Source organism: Patella vulgata, chromosome 2, assembly GCF_932274485.2.
Source record: "Patella vulgata chromosome 2, xgPatVulg1.2, whole genome shotgun sequence".
NCBI lineage: Eukaryota > Metazoa > Mollusca > Gastropoda > Patellidae > Patella > Patella vulgata.
This window is the reverse complement of record NC_065880.2, coordinates 52,761,426-52,782,549: the sequence shown is the minus strand read 5'-3', so window position 1 is coordinate 52,782,549 and position 21,124 is coordinate 52,761,426. Positions and strand designations below refer to the sequence as shown.

The 21,124-nt window shown below is 34.0% G+C and overlaps 1 protein-coding gene across 1 annotated transcript in view; it reads right to left on the bottom strand.

The window, feature by feature from the left end:
* Nucleotides 1-2,627: 2,627 nt before the first annotated feature.
* LOC126809818 (bone morphogenetic protein receptor type-1B) overlaps nucleotides 2,628-21,124 on the bottom strand; it is a 40,000-nt gene continuing 21,503 nt past the window's right edge. Inside the window, exons 7-11 of the mRNA XM_050534606.2 lie at nucleotides 19,830-20,021; nucleotides 17,893-17,998; nucleotides 15,824-15,999; nucleotides 9,973-10,103; nucleotides 2,628-9,376 (exon numbers count right to left, since the gene is read on the bottom strand). Coding sequence (XP_050390563.1) covers nucleotides 9,245-9,376; nucleotides 9,973-10,103; nucleotides 15,824-15,999; nucleotides 17,893-17,998; nucleotides 19,830-20,021 — 737 coding nt within the window. The 3' untranslated portion in view covers nucleotides 2,628-9,244. The remainder of the gene's footprint in view (nucleotides 9,377-9,972; nucleotides 10,104-15,823; nucleotides 16,000-17,892; nucleotides 17,999-19,829; nucleotides 20,022-21,124) is intronic.

The following is a 21,124-nucleotide window of genomic DNA, read 5'->3' as shown; positions in this document are numbered from 1 at the left end:
CCTTCTGCAAAAATTCCTGGATCCGCCCCTGAATTATTCTATAGAAAATATGGCTGACGTAACCATAAAAAAATTCAACCATCATTGTTTTTCCATTTTTTGTGTTACTCACGTTACGAGTGCCATGTACTTCGTATTATATACTATAAAACTGACTCATTTGAATATCAACATTTGTTGTTATTATTTTCATTAAGGAGAAGATTTATAGTTTCTATTTCAGAAAAAAATTATTTAAATTAGTAATTAGGAACTTTTAGATCAAAAGCATTATATAGCTACAAATCAGTTAATATGATATTACTATATATGTCAAGGTAAACAATAATGGTGCTATATAAAAAGTTCACTAGAATTTTTACAATTTCTTTACAATTCCAAACCCTAAAGAATATATAGACCAGACAAACATAAAAAATGGTTCTAATTGCTGTTTCATTTTTTACTAACCATGTCCACATTTGCATGGAATTGCCCTGTTTAACTTCTCTTATCCATTTTCAGACCAAGACTCCAAGAGCCTGAAGAGGTGGATGGTGAAGTAGCCTGCTCCTTAACGCGAGGATGACCGGGGTCGCCAACTCGCCATCATCGTCACCACGGCCTTACTTGCATTTGCATCTGACGGCGACTACCAATACCAGTGTTCCAGCATTCCAAGTGATTATTACCGAGCCTTAGACCAAAGCATATTATTAAGAGGAAGCTATAATATTTTCCCATATTGAAATTAAAAATCTTTCTGTCTTTTTTTCTGTTTCAGTCTTGTGATTTAACTTCAACCCAAGGCCACTCATCACATTTTGCATTTCTGAAAACGCAAATGTCACCTACGAAGAGCGACCAATCTCAATTTCGACCCAACAAATATGGGTCAAATCCGACTCAAGAGTATAGGGTACAGACATGACCGACCCAAGAAATTTGGCTCCCTTTAACCCAATAATTTTAAGTCATTGCGACCCAAATTTATTGGGTCAATGCGACCTAAATTTATTGGGTCAAAGTGACCCAAAAATATTTTTTGGGTCGGTCATGTATGTACCCTATACTCTTGGGTCGGATTTGACCCATATTTTTTGGGTCGATTCGACCCAATCCTTTTTAACAGTGTAGAGTGTCCATAAACAATTTGAGGACGGACAGGGGCGACGACAATATACGTCCACATGAAAATGTGGGCGTATAAAAACGCAGGTCGGATACCAGGTAAATCAGTTGGTGGTACCCTTCCAATCGCCCAATTGATGGGGCGTTTTTTTCTGTAACACTACTGAGTGTAATCTATCATTTAAAACCGAGAAAGCTTAGTTTGCACATTTCTACCACAAACGTGAGATGCAGGCCTAATTCTGGCATACTAATACTTAGGTATGACCCATTTAAGATCAATATATACTGTCTGCGATATCACCCTAGGTGGGGGGCGGTCATTGAGCTTTATGAACGAACGAACGAACGAACGAGATAAATGTGCTTCAAAAGACCAAACCCTACGATAAAAATGTTCCTTATTCGAATTCCACACAGATTAGATAAAAACAAGCAATAGGCCTATATTCGATTCAATAATAATTTGGCTTCGATGTTAGATACAAATGAAATATATTCCAGTCATAATAGGTGGTGGTAAGAAATCGATACAAATTAATGTAAACTTCAGATGCGGCCAAACCCTCCCTGTATGGATTCAAACGTGTTTAAAAGAGAAGAAATACAAGACACGCAAAAGAGGACAGAATTTGTCGAGTTGAATTATATTAATCTACTGATGATATTCTGTTCTTTAACTTGTTTTTATCAGGTTATGTCTATAATTAGTAAACTTATGAGCAAAATACGAAAAACCACAAATTGGGCAGAATACTCCACACGTGGTGCAAAATGTCTTTTAAGCATTGGTGGGCCGCCCATAATAGGCTTCCTGTCCCATCATGCTTAAAGTTTAAAGAGACAACCAGCATATATTTACAAATATTGCAACCTATCTTGTATGTTATTATATTATGTGCTATATTTATTTTGTAAATGTAGTCACTGTGATCTTCTGTTCACCCCCCCCCCCCTCCCAAAACTCCCTTTTTTTTTATTAGATTTTTTTTTTTTCATGTTCTGTGTGAAGCAATAGGTAGGACTGTTAGACGATTAACCCAAGAGCTAAATCTGTCTATTACATGTCTTTCTTTACGCCTGAAATGTTATATAAACTATCAATTAGACACTTATTAACAAGACAAGACCATAATCAACTCTCAGTGCCATTTGATGGGTACGATTTTAAACAGACTTAAATCCGATCTGCGATTCAAAGGCTGTTCATGATTAACCGTTAAAATGGATAATCAAGACTACAGTGTTTTTGAAATTTGGTTTTCTTGGCTCAGAGTGATGTAATTGGACTGAAATTTTCAGCGTCTTCTTTTTACATTATTCATTTTTTTTTATCTAACCTTCTATGCCAAAAAAACCCCCCAAAACTCCTTTTACTACACATGGTAAATGCTTTATTACAAACAAGTTACATTTCACTTAATAGTAAATTGTAAGTTTAGCTTATCTATATACAAATAATACATATTTAATATCTGGCATACACTTATACCGGTATCTAAACCATTTATTGCAAAATGCTTTTAGCTATAATTCAACTAGTCAACATACAAAATTCTTTTCTTTTTTTTTTAATTTACTTTTTTAAATACAAAAATCTATTCCTTACTAAAACAATACAGTTTGTTATTAATAGTTAAACAAATGATTTTGCTTGAAGAACAAGATCCTGTGGGGGCTCCCAAAAAACAATATTATGTGTGTGCAGGGAAGGGGGAGGGTGTAATAGTGGGCTGCTTGAGTCGATTTGTAGCATATCTGACCGATGGTATATGTTTGATATTGGTTAAGCATTTTGATTATAATGTTGAAAACTGCATGATTTTTGCCATTTGCGAGGGGGTGCAAAAACTCAAAACCATAACGCAAAGCGCGTTATCGTGCCTCTCTCTTAGCCTCTGAATCGTTTGATAAATGACAGCTCATGACATAACTACTGCTATTTATATAAGTACATTCTTGCCAAAACAGCAAATCAGAATTATTTACATTATTTACTGAATGAAAAGTTTGTCTTTGACTTCATCATAAAATTTTATTCTAAAGCCATTCATTCGTAACTAAAATCTGTTCTTCAGGTTCATTATAAAATCTTATTCTAACAACATTCTAGCATACTTAAACACTGATCATAAGATCTGTTCTTATTCTAACAACATTCTTTCATATATAAAATCCATTCACAGGATTAGGGTAAAAAGGGAGGAAACTCTTTAATTTCAATCATCATTCTACAAATCTCTTCCAGTAGTCATAAAGTAAACAATGATATCAACATGAGGTTCTTGTATTAAATCCAATATAATATGAAAACGATAAACAAAATAAAATATAATATTGTATAATGCCACAAATAAAATTCATAAGTTTTGATTATAAATGAATTATGTACAATAATTTCTAAAAAAAAAAATAAAACACTAGGGCAATGTGTAACAATTATCAAATTATTCTGGGCAAACTTTCACTAAGGAAATTCCTAGGTCGAAGTCTTTTGATTTCAGATGGTCTTCCAGGTGTTCAACGAAATGAGCAGAAAATAAGTAAAAATGTCTAACAAAATCACAAAAATACACATTTAATTAAGATTCTAATGAGTGGGAACAAACTTCTCATTCCTCCTTAAAGAGGCAAAACCACCGAACTAATTGGTATTTGGCACAAAATAATTCTAATCAAGTGTAATTAAACAATAGCCATTCTTAAAAGGCATGTATATCAGGGCTTTTATTTATTGCTTCTTATCTAAAATGATATATTTGCCGAATAGTCTGGAATATAGTCTGGAATATCGTGTCTTTAAAAGCTAGATAACAGTTTTCTTACTAGTGTGATGTCAACAAAAATGTCTGTCTGGAAAAATTTCTATGCAAAAGCCATGGTGATGTACATGTGTTTGTCTTGTGACCATATTATTTTAAAAAAACAGTCTGAAAATAACCAAACTTCAAATCTCAATAAATTTAACTACATTCAAAGCCATTAAAAACCCAATGCCTAATTCGTGAAATATTTCTGGTAAACGTTTTCTTGGGCTTTCCTATCTTATGGCACATAGGTGAAACTTTTGATGGGTTTCTTTCTGTGGAGTTCTGGGTTTGAACCTGGAGCGCCACTTGTAACAACCGCTGCTCAAGATTGCCACATCCAACTACAGCATGTGCGCAACAGGTTCCAGTCAGCTACTCCTACTGCCAGGGGAACTGTTGGAACATGGCAACATCAGATCAGCCCTCAAACAGTCCGAAGGTGCGTGGCTGCTCTTGGTCGAATTCTTTTGCATCGTGATCGACTTGCCAGACAGCAATGGGCCGCAAATTAGGGGTCTCTGCACAACACACCATGGCGATATTTCATCTTCTCAGATGAATCCCGATTCAACTTCAGTTTTCCTGATGGACGTCACCATATCTACCGACGTCGACATGAACGCTTTGCTCGTAACTGTGTGCTGGAAAGGGATCGTTTTGGGGGAGGTGGCGTGATGGTTTGGGCCGCTATCAACGTCAACTTCCGGTCCCAGTTGGAGGTGGTCAAAGGTTATCTCAACGCTCAACATTATGTTGACGCCATACTTCGTCTGGTGTTGCTTCCATTGCTGGCTCAACATGGGGTCTGTCGGCAGATGGTTTTCCAGCATGACAAGGCCCGACCCCACACTGCCAGGTTGACAAGAGACTTTCTGAACAATCATCATGTCTGTGTTATGGATTGGCCCGCTTTGTCTCCCGACATGAACTCGATCGAACACCTTGGGATGAACTGGGACGACGGGTTCGAACTCAAGCCGTGCCACCACGAACTGTTGCAGAGTTGGCACAGGCACTCCAAAATCATTGGCAAACAATCCCACAGCGTGTAGTGAGACATCTGTGCGAGTCCATGCCAAGGCGACTTCAAGTATGTGTAAGAGCTCAGGGTGGACATACCCGATATTGACTTCAGCTGACCCCTGCTTTGATTTTGTCCATTTGTAGTGAATTCTTTCATGAAATTATCCACAGATGCTTGTTATCTCAATTTTGTCAATTGTTATGTACATTTGTTAAAAGTTGTCGCAGTAAATAAACTTTGAATTTGGCATTGCGTTTTTAATGGCTTTGAGTGTATGTGTATTATTCAAGATCAGAAAAATAATGGAAGCATTAGTGTCAAAACGATTAAATAAAGAAAAATATTCACATAAATGCCAATACAAAAACCATTATTTATACTAGAACTTGTATTTTCATGAATTAAGTTTTTTTTAGAAAACTAAATAACATGTAAATAAACAGACAAAAAAAAAAAATACCCGCATGATTTAATAACATTAAATAATTACAACGAATGAAGACTTGTCTATCAATCCAGCCGAGGATTAATTAATGCTTTGTAATTTTTGATTATAAAAAAGTTGATCACTGCTCCTTGAAGCAAAAATAAAATAATGATTCTTATATATGAACATCTTACATATTAAGATATAAGTCAAATAATACGTTATTATTATTATTTAATATTAACGGTAAATGAAATTCTAATTGAGTATGATAAACAAAATGTGGATTTCTCTTATTTGCATTGTGATTTCTTTATATGATTTATTCTATAATTTTAGACAAATATTATCATAACCTTAAACTACCCTTTTTATATAATTATATATAATTTTATACATGAGATGTTTAAAAAAATAAGTGTGAATATATTGCTATTGATCAATTGAAGACTAAATGCAGAAGTAGGATTTCTTTTGTAACTGAAATCCAGGAAATTAACCAGATCTGCTGTACCCTGGGTGTCTTTTTTGTAATTTTAACATAAGCAAGACATTAGTCAATGACATCACTGGTGTCAATGACTATAATTAGTCTACCATCACATTATTCCTTGTTGACTGTGATATTGTTATGTCCATATTCTTCTTATGTTACAGGACAAAGATAGGTTGCCAGGCAACTAAACATACGCCCACAGCAGCTAAATCGTCTGAGCGGTCGACAAGAGTTGTCGTATATTTGTTCTTTTGTAGGTAATTAGGGGACATTTAATAGACAATTTCATACAAATGATATTATAATTTTCGTTGTTTGAGGGTTCACAAGGTTCTAAAAACTAAAACAAGGGCTGTAACTCTGGAAGTAATCTACAGAAATTGTTGAAATTCGACTTTTTCGTTTTACTAATTCAAATAATACATATCAATTTCATACAGATCAGATGATAACTTTTGTCGTTCGAATGTTCTCAAGGTTCAACAAAGTAAAACAAGGGCCATAACTCTAGAAGTAATAGACAGAAATTGCTGACATTCAATAGGCTTCTTCATTTCACTAATTTAAATGATGCATATGAATTTCATACAGATTGGGTGATAACTTTTGTCGTTTAAGCGTTCACAAGATTCAACAATGTGAACAAGGGCCATAACTCTAGATGTAATTAATGGAAATTTGCTGAAACTTAATAGGCTTGTTTGTTTTACTAATTTAAACGATACCTATAAATTTCATACAGATCGGATAATAACTTTTGTCGTTAAAGCATTCACAAGGTACAACAAAGTGAAAAAAGGGCCATTACTCATGGTGTAATTAACGGAAATTGTTGAAATTCAATAGGCATCTTCGTTGCACTAATTTAAATGATGCATATCAATTTCAAACAGATCGGATGATAACTGTTGTCATAAGAGCGTTCAAAAGATTCAACAAAGTGAAACAAGGGCCATAACTCTAGATGTAATAAACGGAAAATGCTGAAATTCAATGAGCTTCTTTGTTTTACTAATCTAAATGATGCATATAAATTTCATACAGATCGGATAATAACTTTTGTCGTTAGAGCATAAATAAGGTACAACAAAGTGAAACAAGGGCCATAACTCACGGCGTAATTAAAGGAAAATGCTGAAATTCAATAAGATTGTTCGTTTCACTAATTTAAATGATGCATGTCAATTTCAAACAGATCGGATGATAACTGTTGTCATTAGAGCGTTCACAAGATTCAACAAAGTGAAACAAGGGCCATAACTCTAGAAGTAATTAACGGAAATTGCTGAAATTCAATAGGCTTCTTTTTTTTTACTAATTTAAATGATGCATATAAATTTCATACAGATCGGTTGATAACTTTTGTTGTTAGAGTGTTCACAAGAAGCAACAAAGTGAAACAAGGGCCATAACTCTAGATGTAATTAACGGAAATTGCTGTAATTCACTAAGCTTCTTTGTTTTACTAATCTAAATGATGCATATAAATTTCATACAGATTGGATAATAACTTTTGTCGTTAGAGCATTCACAAGGTACAACAAAGTGAAACAAGGGCCATAACTCACGACATAATTAACGGAAATTGCTCAAATTTAATAGGCTTCTTCTTTTCACTAATTTAAATGATGCATATCAATTTCAAACAGATTGGATGATAACGGTTGTCATTAGAGCGTTCACAAGATTCAACAAAGTGAAACAAGGGCCATAACTCTAGATGTAATTAACGGATATTGCTGAAATTCCATAGGATTCTTTGTTTTACTAATTTAAATGATGCATATAAATTTCATACAGATCGGTTGATAACTTTTGTCGTTAGAGCGTTCACAAGGTGCAACAAAGTGAAACAAGGGCCATAACTCAAGACGAAATAAACGGAAGTTATTGAAATTAAATAGGTTTCTTCATCTCACTAATGCAAACAACATATATCAATTTCAAAACAATCAGATGATAAATGTAGTCTGTAGAGTGTTCACAAGAAATTGTGGACCACGGACGGACGGGGGCGACGGCAATATACGACCACATTTCCACTTGGGCGTATAAAAATGGATTTAAAAATTAATGCAACACTTTATAATACTTCTTGAATTAATTTGTGGTTTTACAGTCTTAGTACACTACGGTTCATTATAATGCAGATGTTGGGGTCCGTTAAAGAGGCTGTCTCAGATTCACCAGGCACCATAAATAAAAGCAGTCTTTTACTAATGGGACTTCCCCTTTAACTACCACAATGTTTACGTGAAACACTTGTAATATATTATACACCTGGGATTTAATATAATGCTGACAATCAGTGCTGGATTTAAGCATAAGCTAAACAACATACAGTGTTTGGCCTGATAAAATTTCTGATTTATATTTTTGCTTTCAAAACTTTTTTACCTTGTATTTGATATCAGTTTTCTGATCTTGGAAACTAGTTCATTATCATTTATATGAATAAAAGTCGTCCCAATTACTTAATTTGTCAGCATTTTATATATTAAAGCAACTTAAAATTATTTTATAAATTACATACAAGTTTGTTTTTTTCAGTGTATAATATATTATAATCTATGACAAAGATCAAGTCAGTCAAATGATAAATTATCAGTAAATGCATTCATTTGAAAATAATATTGTTTTTTTTTTTCATTCTAAATACCATACTAGCAAATAATTAAGTCATATACATATATTTTTTTGGTGATGATCGAAGGTCCTGTTTTGGTAAGTACCTCTTGGAATCCTTTTGGTGCTACATTTTAATAAGGAACCTCCAAGGCAGTACTCCAATCTATATATTGCTAAGGATCTCACCATGTCTAAATCTGACTCTTTCAAAAACCCGAATGTGCCTTATGGCAAGCAGTGTATAATGGTATACAATACATTTTGTGATCATTATATGAAAAGTTACCTAGATGCAGACTTTATAATGACTGTCATTTAATAATTAGATACCAGTATCCAGAATATCTGAAGTTTTGCTCGAATAAAAATAAAGCTTTCAGGGTTTAATGAATAGAATTCCTGAGAAAACTGATTACATTTCAGTTCAGTTCACATAAAATTTGACTGCCTATATAAACAATGATGTTCTACATACATATTTATAGTTTATATACAATTACAATACAAAAGATGACCTTTATAAAGGTGATGAACCCCTGGGGTTAACTTGTCAACATATCTAGGTGTATATAAATGTTTGTAAGAGGAACTTACTGACTATAAAAATGACTATATATACAACAATGATGATTTAATGGAGGTGATGTGAGCACGTATTTGATGCCATTAATCAGCAGTGTGATTTTGAAAGAAAGATATTTTACTGTTGTCACACCTTTAGTATCTTCGTGGATTTAGCAGTTCAAAGGTCATAATTTATCTCCTTCATCTGAATTGTCGTTCATCTTTCCCAGCGTTTTCTTCACACGTAATGCTGTTAAACGGGCAGCTGGATTATGCGTCCAACACTCTGCCATTACTTTAGACATAACTTTCAATGCCTGGAAGACAGAATTCAAATAATCCTTGTGTTAAATTTCCATTGATAATTATGAGAATGAAATGAGTATACTGGTAGATGAACTTACAAGATACATTTAGGTCTGACTTACACCATTTTGACTCTCAATTCTCTTAAATTATTTTTTGACAGAATAATCCAGAAGAATTAATTGTTGGAACACAACCATTTGAACTGTGACCTCCCAGTCAGCCATGACTGCTATCCCCTGAGCTCACTAAGGTAATTTTATTTTTTTACATTTCTTCCAAGTCAATAAAATATCAGAAATTAACTTCTGAAATTCTGGCAATGACTGACAATACTACAATTAGTAGGAAGTAATTCCAGTTAGATTCTCAATGAGGTCATTGCCTGTCTAGCTGGTTGCCAAGCACTGTGAACACAATAACAACATTTGCTGCATTGTGATCTCATTTTGCTCAGACTGCTATAACAGTTCATCATGATCTACAGCTTAAATTTCCAGAGTCATATACATGTATATAAACAGTGATTTCGTTAAAATTAACAATTATAAAACTCAAGATTAACATTTTAAATTACTTATAAATTATTTGGGGAGTATTAACTTACCCAATCACTATGCCATCTGTTAGGAATACTTGGTCTAATTCTTTCTACACCAACAACTTTTCTCATATCTTCAAAACTTGGATCACTTGGTACGCAATCATAATATGGTACTTGATAATCCTCCACAATACCTGGTAAAATAGACATTCTTAATCATTATACATTCAAGGTAAACAAAGTTAGTATTTTGCAATTTATTACAATATTCATTTGGATAGAATAGCGTCAGTCAATTGTCTATACAGAGAGAGAGAGAGAGAGAGAGAGAGAGAGAAATGGGGTTTATCGTCCACTCCACACAAACTAGGTCATTTCGGGACTAACATATGGTTCAATTTTGTTTCAATAATTCGCTTGCGCGTAGTGGGGAAATTCCGCGGAAGAAAATAAAATATTCCCAAAAAAAAAAATTGATGTATATGAACCAATTTTGTGTTATTTAAGTTCAGAAATGATGCCAGTCAATGAATCTGGTAGAGTTATGCTTTGGTAAAAAAAACCCAACTTATGTCAATGTCAAGACTACAATTTTTGCAATTTAAACATTTAGGTCAGCATCAGTTTCTTTTTACATCGAAAATATTTAATATCTGGGTTTTTAACAAAGAAGTACATCTATTTCATCATAACCATCCATTTATATCATATTCTTTATACAACACTTTAAAGGAGCTAAATCGCTAATATTTGGGATCTAGAAATGGACACAAATGGGTCGCAACGCATATAATAAAGGAATATGAATGTGTATAAACTGATTTACATTCAGTCGTTTCTGTTACTGTAATTTCTAATCAGTTATGTTCGGCAAAATACGCCAGAAGTGTCAACTGAATGGCAATCTCTAGCATCTGGTTATTCCGGTCTATAGTATTTATTGCGCATGCTCTCCAGATAAAAATATGGTGTCACCGTTTGACATGACTTGTGGAATATGTCTAGCCTCGTTCTTCGAGTCCCTTGTTACAGATGGCGCTGAAACGCATCATGGTACACGATTCGTGTACCAATGGTAAAATGGTTATTTTGTCTTAAATATTGGATATCAGAAGCCCATCTTTTCCCGGTAAGATCACCACATCAATGTTGATTTAAATTGACAAATAATTTGTGTTTTCAATGTTGAAGAGTTTGGATGATTCTGAGTTAGAGACTTAGCTATTTTAAAATATAGCCCCAATTTACACTGTAATTCCGTTACCATACCTATCGAAAAGTTTCAATCATTTCTTGATCGCCAAATTTTATAAGTTAGTGTTTCCAAATTTTCTAATTACTAATTGTACAAATATAAGAAAGGTAAGAATCAGACATTTGCATGAAGTGTTTTTCTTGGAACAGTGGTAACAGAATTACAATCTAAGCAGTAATGGAATTACAAATATCACAATATCATTATTTCTATTGTTATAATAACAAAATTATATATTATTTAAAGGATAAACTTAAAAGCAACACTTTATTTAAAGATAGGTTGCCAGGCAACAAAACATACGCCCACAGCAGCTAAATCGTCTGAGCAGTCGTCAAGGGTTGTCGCATATTTATTCCTTTGTAGGTAATTGGGGTCCTTTACAAGTCAGTTCCATACAGATCAGATTATAAATTTTGTCGTTTGAGGGTTTACAAGGTTCTACAAACTGAAACAAGGGTCTCAACTCTGGAAGTAATCTACAGAAATTGTTGAAATTTGACAGGCTTTTTCGTTTTACTAATTTAAATAATGCATATAAATTTCATACAGATCACATTTGTCATTCAAACGTTCACAATTGCCATAACTCTAGAAATTATTGACCGAAATTGCATATAATGCATATAAATTTCACAAAGATATAACTTTTGGCGTTGGAGGGTTCACAAGGATCAATAAAGTGAAACAAGGGCCATAACTCTAGACGTAATAAACGGAAATTGCTGAAATTCAATAGGCTTCTTCATTCAGTAACCTAAATAATGCATATAAATTTCAGAAAGATCGGATGATAACTTTTGACGTTAGAGCGTTCACAAGGATCAATAAAGTAAAACAAGGGCCATAACTCTAGACGTAATAAACGGGAATTGCTGAAATTCAATAGGCTTCTTCGTTTCAGCAATCTAAATAATGCATATAAATTTCAGAAAGATCGGATGATAACTTTTGACGTGAGAGCGTTCTCAAGGATCAATAAAGTGAAACAAGGGCCATAACTCTAGACGTAATAAACGGAAATTGCCAAAATTCAATAGGCTTCTTCGTTTCAGTAACCTAAATAATGCATATAAATTTCAGAAAGATCTGATGATAACTTTTGACGTTAGAGCGTTCACAAGGATCAATAAAGTGAAACAAGGGCCATAACTCTAGACATAATAAACAGGAATTGCTGAAATTCAATAGGCTTCTTCGTTTCAGCAATCTAAATAATGCATATAAATTTCAGAAAGATCAGATGATAACTTATGACGTGAGAGCTTTCAAAAGGATCAATAAAGTGAAACAAGGGCCATAACTCTAGACGTAATAAACGGAAATTGCCGAAATTCAATAGGCTTCTTCGTTTCAGTAATCTTAATAATGCATATAAATTTCACAAAGATCGAATGATAACTTTTGGCGTTAAAGCATTCACAAGGTTCAATAAAGTGAAACAAGGGCCATTACTCTAAATAATGCATGTAAATTTCAGAAAGATCGGATGATAACTTTTGGCGTTAGAGCGTTCACAAGAAATTGTGGACGATAGACGGACAGAACGACAGACAGACGGACGGGGGCGACGGCAATATACGTCCACATTTCAATGTGGGCGTATAAAAATTATACAACATTAGACCCATTTATGCCAACTCTTTTCAGTAACATTGCTGAGACTCAAGTTCTTTCATGCTGTCAGAATCTGACAGTACCTGGCCTTCTCTTATTTTTCCGGAAACAATAATATCTTATTAAAATAATTAAATCTATGAAGTTTATTTGTTTTGAAATTTATTTTTGTTAATAATTTAATTATACCGACATAGTAGTACCATTTTTGTGCTTTAATAACTAGTACAAGGTAACGGAATTACATTTAGGGCTAATTAGCTATGAAAAACAGCTTAATGTTAATGATTTATAATACACTAAAATCTGATTAAGAGTAACAACTCATTAAGTAATTATAAGAAAATCATTAGAATTTGTTTAGTTTTTATAAAGTTCTGCCTAGGGCTGGCAATCGCTCTTGTTTCAAGTATCGATTATCGCTGACCATCCACCGATCAATAATCGATAATATCAGTAAATTATTTTGACTTACAATTGGTTTGAAAACAATCATAATTTGTACATGAATAACGAATTATATGCAAGTTTATGTTGTGATATCATTCTGTATACATGTAGAATTTTTTTTCATTTATTTGACATTTGACAATAAAATAATAGCATTCCATAGCAAAACGAAGGTGTAGAAAGAAACTCGATCAACTTCGTTTGGAAGACAGAACCGCCACCGCTCGCCATATCTTTGTCACTTATGACCTAAATAATAATGTGTAAAATGTAGTTATTTCCTCTTCAGACATATCTTCGCAAATTCCTTGATAAAATAATAATGGGAAAGTAGTGTTTGACTTAGAAACATAGAAGACGAAAGAAATGAAGAGTTAAAATAAGGGGCATAACTGAATATTACATGAAACCATTGGCTCTCATCATTACATAAGCGGCCAACATTTCTCACCGGTGGCGTCTCGTGTGAAAAAACAAAACGTGTGTGTTTTATTATGACTTTTCTGTTTAATTACAGTTCTAGGCCCAAACACACATTGCAAAGAATACAGTGATAAGGATTATTTTTATGGACTTCTTCTTACAAGTGAAGTACCTATAATTGCATGATAATCAATGTTTTAAAACTGTATCGATAACCGATTATCAAAACGTTTACCGACAATAGCGATATTTTCCGTCAGCCCTAGTTCTGCCCCATGCTAACGTTTAGTATACGAAACGTTTAATATCATGGATTTAGCTGTTCAAGCTACTAAAATTCATTGAAAATCAATATACTTGTTCGTCTCAAGACCTTAAACTCTGTGTATCAATCTGAAGACAATCGGATGATAACTTTAGCCTTTAGAGCATCCACAAGATATTTTGAAGTGATCAAGGGACATAACTCTGGCAGTAATTATGGGAAATTGTTGAAAATCAATAGGCTTTTTGTCTCATGACCTTAAACACTGTGTATAAATTTAACGTCAATTGGATATTAACTTTGGCCTCTAGTGCGTCCACAAGCTTTTATGAAATGATCAAGGGCCATAACTCTGGCAGTAATTATCGGAAATGGCTGAAAATCAATAGGCTTCTTCGTCTCATGACCTTAAATACTGTGTATACATTTAAAGTCAATCGGATATTAACTTTAGCCTCTAGGGCGTCCACAAGATTTTTTGAAGTGATCAAGGGCCATAACTCTGGCAGTAATTACCGGAAATCACTGAAAATCAATAAGCTTCTTCGTCTCATGACCTTAAACACTGTGTATAAATTTAAAGTCAATCGGATATTAACTTTAGCCTCTAGAGCGTCCACCAATGGACGGACGGGGGCGAGGACAATATACGACCACATTTCAATGTGGGCGTATAAAAATCAATCAGCTAAATTGAACTGATTTTTTTATGTTACTAGTATTTCATAATCTTACATTTTAAACTAAACTGTAATTTGTATCAAGTTAATTATTGGAGTTACAATTATGTGTATCTTATGGCCATACCTTTAGATTTACTTAATTCATACCAAAATATAATTATAACTATTGTTGAACTATTCTCAAAATTGTTTAATTATATCAACTTTTCTCTTTTCGAAATATTTTATGTTGATAAACCAGTGATATAATGCTTTTATTTAGAAACGTAATTCCGTTACCATGACGTGTATCTCTTGTCACAAAACTATCGGACAGGTTGCAAAATGGATGAGCTGAAATATTACGCAGGTCCTATTAAGAAATGTAGATCTCTCTGTATAAATCACAGTTTCTTAAATAACTATACAACCAACTAAATGAAAGGTTTTCGACTTGTAATTCTGTTACCATTGGGTTCACCTACACAGAAACCTTATACATTCACGTAGCAAATCATGGTGTCCATTGTTTAGAGATGATATGCCTGTTAGCTCTTACTCTATTACAAATCTGACACCAAAGAAGCCAAAAGTAAAAATCTGTAAGCTGTTTTACAGTACCAAATAGCTCTAAATGTAATTCCGTTACGTGGGAGGAAACCGGAGGGCCCGGGGAAAACCCACGACGTTGGACGGGTGACCCTACTTCTTGTCATGTACAACCAGGGAATCGAAACCACGCCAGCGGACTCAATGACAGACCTTATGATACAGCGTGCACATGCTAACCAATCGACCATCCATCCCCCCAGAGACAGAAGGAAAGAAATGGGGTGTAATGTCCACTCACTTCCAACTAGGTCATTTTGGGACTAACATATGGTTCAATTTTATTTCAATAATTTGCTTGCACGTAGGATTTTTTTAGCAGTGTGAGGAAACTGGAGCACCCAGAGAAAACCCATCAGGTTGGACAGGTGACCCTACTCATGGTCTTGTACAAGCAGGGATTCGAAATGCCACTTGACTCCATGACAGACCTTATGATTTCACGCGCATGTGTTAAACCACTTGCCCCCCCCCCTCCAATTGTCTATACAGCATCAAAGGCCATATAAAGAGTTTCATATATGGTATGTTTATACAAACTCACCATAACCATTATCATTCAGATTCCTACCGTTATGTTACGTAAAGACTTTCACTTTAAAACATGGAATGCTTACAAACAATTATATTTACCTCCTGATATACACCGTCTAGCAATCTCCCATAGAACTAAACCAAATGAATACATATCAGCTTGTTTAAATGCATCAAAATGATGTCTGTTTAATGTTAGGTCTAAAACTTCTGGTGACATATAACGTTTCGTTCCTTGTCGAGTGTTAGGTGCTAGATCAACTTCACTGGATTCACTACAAAATTATTCATTTCAATTACTTAGTAAACACTGTCAAATTGAAATTACTTCGTACAAAGTACTTGTGAGTAACAAAGATTTAGCAAACAATATCCAATTGAAATTTCCTTTTGTAACTTGCAAAGAAATTGTCAGTAAACAAATTTTACATATAGAAATAAAATTACTTAATAATAAGTAATTGTCAGTTAAAAGAATTCAACTGCAATGAGACTGATTTCCCCACCTTAATTCTAAATTAAATCAAGGAAACTCTTTACTTACTTTACAATTATCTTTTTTAAAAGCTTCAAGCAGATTAATTACCACTCAGCTTAACTTTAACAGAAAATGCTCAATACCGAATTTAGTCAAGGTATTGATGTAATGAAACTACACATCAAGTTTCATTACTTTCACTAAAATCGAATCTGAGTTATCATCGAGGCTTGAAATAACTGCTAAGGTTCAGCCAGACAAATACTTTGTAAGTATATTATACCCCCTCCCCCCCAAAAAACTGTTGAAATTACTATGTTTAATCTTTATTATGGTACTGCACTTTTCGGGGTACAGGTCGATACTTATTTCCGCGGAGTCAGCCCTTCGTCTTATATTCCAAATCAGGGGCGCCGGAACGGCATGAGGGCCAGGGTACTAAAAGATAGGAGGGTGTGGTCCGGGGGGTTCTGTTCCCCTGTCCTCTAGAAATTTTGAAATTTGTCAATTCCGAAAACGCTGTTTAGAGCACCTCTAGCATTCCAAATTCCAACATAAAACCTTTTAAAATACATGATAATGAAAGAGACAAAAGCCTGATTATTCACAATTTTCGTATCATGAGCAATTCTTTTAACACCAATCTTTATCAAGAAAATAGGATAAGCTTTTTGAACGAGACAGTAGATTTAGAGACGTGATTCTTGCAAGAGCTCATATTCAGGAGCAAGTGTTGACGATAATCTTATTAGGGCATGGGTATACATGTATACCTCAGAAAAGCGCAGGGTACCATTTGTATATCCTGGTTCCGGCGCCCCTGCTCCACATTGACTTAAAGATGTGGACATCGGCAAAAGATTGCTACGGTGGTGTTAAAAATCAATCTTCTTATATACAGTACCGCTACAACTTATTGGAGGTTTTCACTATAACTTGGGTCGTTAATATTATTGCCAATACATGACACATACAGCATTTTGGGTTCTGGATTTTCGTGTCTAATAATTAACAATCGATTCGAATGGATAGGTCTTGTTTTTGTGAATGGAAATTAATATTTTTGCCTAAATTGTTTACAAAAACTCAGTCAGACAATCATGTCCGGAGGAAAGGCAATTCAACCTGTCAAAAGGGGTCAATTCGGCCGGCCATTGTCCGTGTTCGGCTGCTTATTTCAGAGCATGTTTATCATGTTCCTTATCACTGACTAATCAAATTCCTTATCCATGCTTAGCCTAAGCAGAAAAAGCTCATCATCAAACTCAGTCATGATATTGCTGTAACAAAACCATAAACCAAGTTTCATCACTATTTCAAAATGTGATATTGATAAGTGGTATTGTTTTGGGCCCAACCTAGCCATATAAATGTCATTGCTATGTCTTTTGAGAGATGAACAATTAAGCTTTCAAACAATATATAATGTATGACGTTTCAGCGTGAAGATTCGCAACAAACAGTACCTAATCTTTCTGAATCCCTTGTGGACATCACAAGGGCGATAAAAAGCAAGGTAAAAGACACTGATTAATGTAAACAGTGATTTGAAAGATGACATGTTAACAAACCAATGATTATATATTCATATAAGTTTTGTGATAATGTGTCTTACATTAATGTACGGACAATATGAAATATTTTATATCAATCTGAATTTCAAATTTTAAATATTTTTTAGTTTATTTACCTTATAAATCGTACAGCAAGACCTAAATCTGCTATACAGCATGTACCATTCTTCTTAACCAATATATTCTTACTCTTTATATCTCTATGAGCCATGGCTGGTTTACCTACACAAATAGCAAAATAAGTTATGTCAACAACTAGAGTTAGTTCCCTTAGATCATAAGGTCCCGTACATAACCCTGATAAATGTTATTGACAATAATAAATGACACTGGACAATAGTAAGTCGACACATGGTTATAAGCAAATGGCAATCATCTATTTTTTTGCTTAAAACTTAAAGATTTTATAAGTGTATTTTACATGTAGTAATACGAAAGAAGATTGAAAGTACTCTTATGCTGATGGGTGATGGTAGAAACATTATTCATCTATTAGAACTACAAAATCTGTGCTTATATCCGAAGATCAAAACGACAATTAGATATTGTTTGTAAATAAACTTGTATTCAGCTCAACATATGTAACACAAGAAATAACATAATGAACAAAATGTAGAACCTTGAAATGTGATGTTTGTGAGAAAGTCATTTGAGCCAGTGATCCTTTGACAAAACAAAAAACAAAGACAAAACAATCTCCTCATTGTATAAACTATTTCCTTGAGAACCAGTTTATTTTAGTATGACATTTTCATTCTTTCTTAATGAGCATTGTTTTTTTAAACATACATTATGCAAGAGCTAAATCTGCCTATTGCAGGTCATTCTTTAGGCCTGGAATGTTTTCTAAATTATTAATTAGACATTAATTAACTTATCCAGGCAATAATCAACTTTCGATGGCATCCGATTTCTCTGATATTAAATATATTAGAACAGTTCAGCCATATTTTGATTTAAGCTAAAAAATGGAGGAGCGAGACTTAGCTTCGAACAACCAGTATGGTGGTTGAAATTTTTACACAGGTCGTGTCAAACCTTCAAAAGCTAATATCTTCGCTCGCAATAGAGTAATTTGAATGAAATTTTCAAATTATTCATTTTACATTATCTATTTTTGAACTATTATAGCAAGAATGGCTAGCTCTTTATCTAAATCTTACATAATGTATCTTTAAGTGGGTTTAAATTTCTGCACCAAATGGGCTAATGAAGACAAGCATATGCCATACAGTAAGCTATGCGGGAAATTTTGCAGTAGCGAGAGAGAGAGAAACAAATGGGGTTTAACGTCCACTCGACACAAACTTGGTCATTTCGGGACGAAAACATAGTTCAATTTATTTCAAAAATTCACTTGCGTGTTGGGGTCTTTAGCAGTGGGAGGAAAAGAGAGAGAGAGAGAGAGAGAAATGGGGTTTAACATCCACTTGACACAAACTAGGGGATTTCGGGACCAACACATGATTCAATTTTATTACAATAATTTAGCAGTGGGAGGATTCCGAAGAAAACCCATGAAGTTGGCCTTGTCACGTACAACCGGGATATCGAAACCACGCCAGTTGACTCAATGACAGACTTTATGATACAGGGCGCATGTACTAACCATTCAGCAAACCAACCCCCCAGTGGGAGGAAACTGGAGGACCCGGAGAAAACCCATGCGATTGAACAGGCGACCCTACTCCTTGTCAGGTACAACCGAGGAACTGAAACCCCGCCAGTTGACTCAATGACAGACCTTATGATCTGGACAGTAGCACTATAGATTACTCTTATTTTGAGCCAGGCTCTTTTCTTACATAGATAAATGACAAGGGGGAAACCATACCAGAAAATCGTAAGAACTTTCTCAATCCTGGCACCTCCTAATTAGTGGACTAGCACCTTACCGAGCCACGTTCTGAACAAAAGCAACATATTTAGTGCATTCATTATATTTTAATGAAAAACTCTCTTTAAAATGAATCATTCATGTCATATCAGTGAATTACTTGATGTATACAGAGATTAATACAAATTCAGTTAAACTTAGTATAAAATTGTTTACCTCTAGTTCCGAATATTTCTGTATGTAAATGTGAGAGACCACATGCTGCTGAATGAGCTAGAGCAATCATCTCGGATGTATCCAGGTTATGTGATTTCAGATAGTCATACAGTGAACCATTTTCATGGTAATCTGTGATCAAAAATAGTTGTGTCCACGATCCAGTTCCTTTAATATCGGCTGCAATAAAGCCTGAGATAAAAAGAGGAAAAATATCTAATAATAAAATTTTGTTTGTAGTAATTTGTACATGGTGTTCTTTTAAACATACAGATAGACTAGACAAATATGGATTGTACAAAGATAAATTCATTCCATTTTACAATAGGTACCTATTTGGTTTCATGTTTCATACTGTGCCTACTTTACAATAGCCGTAAATTGATTTATTCTGCTTATCCAATTTTCAATAATTGTCTTTATGTAATTGTTTCAATCTAGAGGATGTGCAATAGGCATGTCCTGAGATCAATTAAACCCTTGACGTATTAGTCCAAAGTGATCTATAACCGGGGAAACTGTGAATTTGGAGAAAACTCACTCCATCAAAACCATGACATTGACTTGACTTACAGGTTGAGAAGAACTTTGTATGAAAGAGAAATGGAGAGAACAGAACTTGGCTTGTTTCAATAAGCGTACTTATCAATAAAATTTAATGATATACTACATATCCATCAAATACAGACAATGTTCACATTCAATATCAAAATTATACTTGTTCCCCACTATAGACAGTCAATATTGTACTAGCATAATACATCTAAAAGTGAAACTTGATTCAGATATCATTAAGATGCTATGTATATCAAAGAATTATTGATAATCTTCCATGTAATTTATTAGGTAAACTATGGCATACTGGTGGCGCCAAAATCCAACATAAAAATCAATAACTATGGCAGACTGGTGGCGCCAAAATCCAACATAAAAATCAATAACATCTACAATCAGTGCTTTATCTCCATAACTCTTCCCTTCAATCTCCTGCTTTCATTTCATTAACACTTTATTTCTGTAGAATTCTAATTTTTGTGTGCAGCGGATACAAATATATCATCTGTAGGAGATGATTTCCTTGGAAACCACATGCACTAAAATTAACATTGATAAATGTATAAACCAAATACCCAAATGGTAACTAATATATCATTCTTATAATTATTTCATTATTTTACAATTTTGTCTACAACTAGTATATGACGAAATAAGTAGTGCTTTAAGCTATGTTATAAAGCTATTTCGACAATACACAATAAAGGAATCTTTAACCAGAATTTTTTTATGCAATGTCA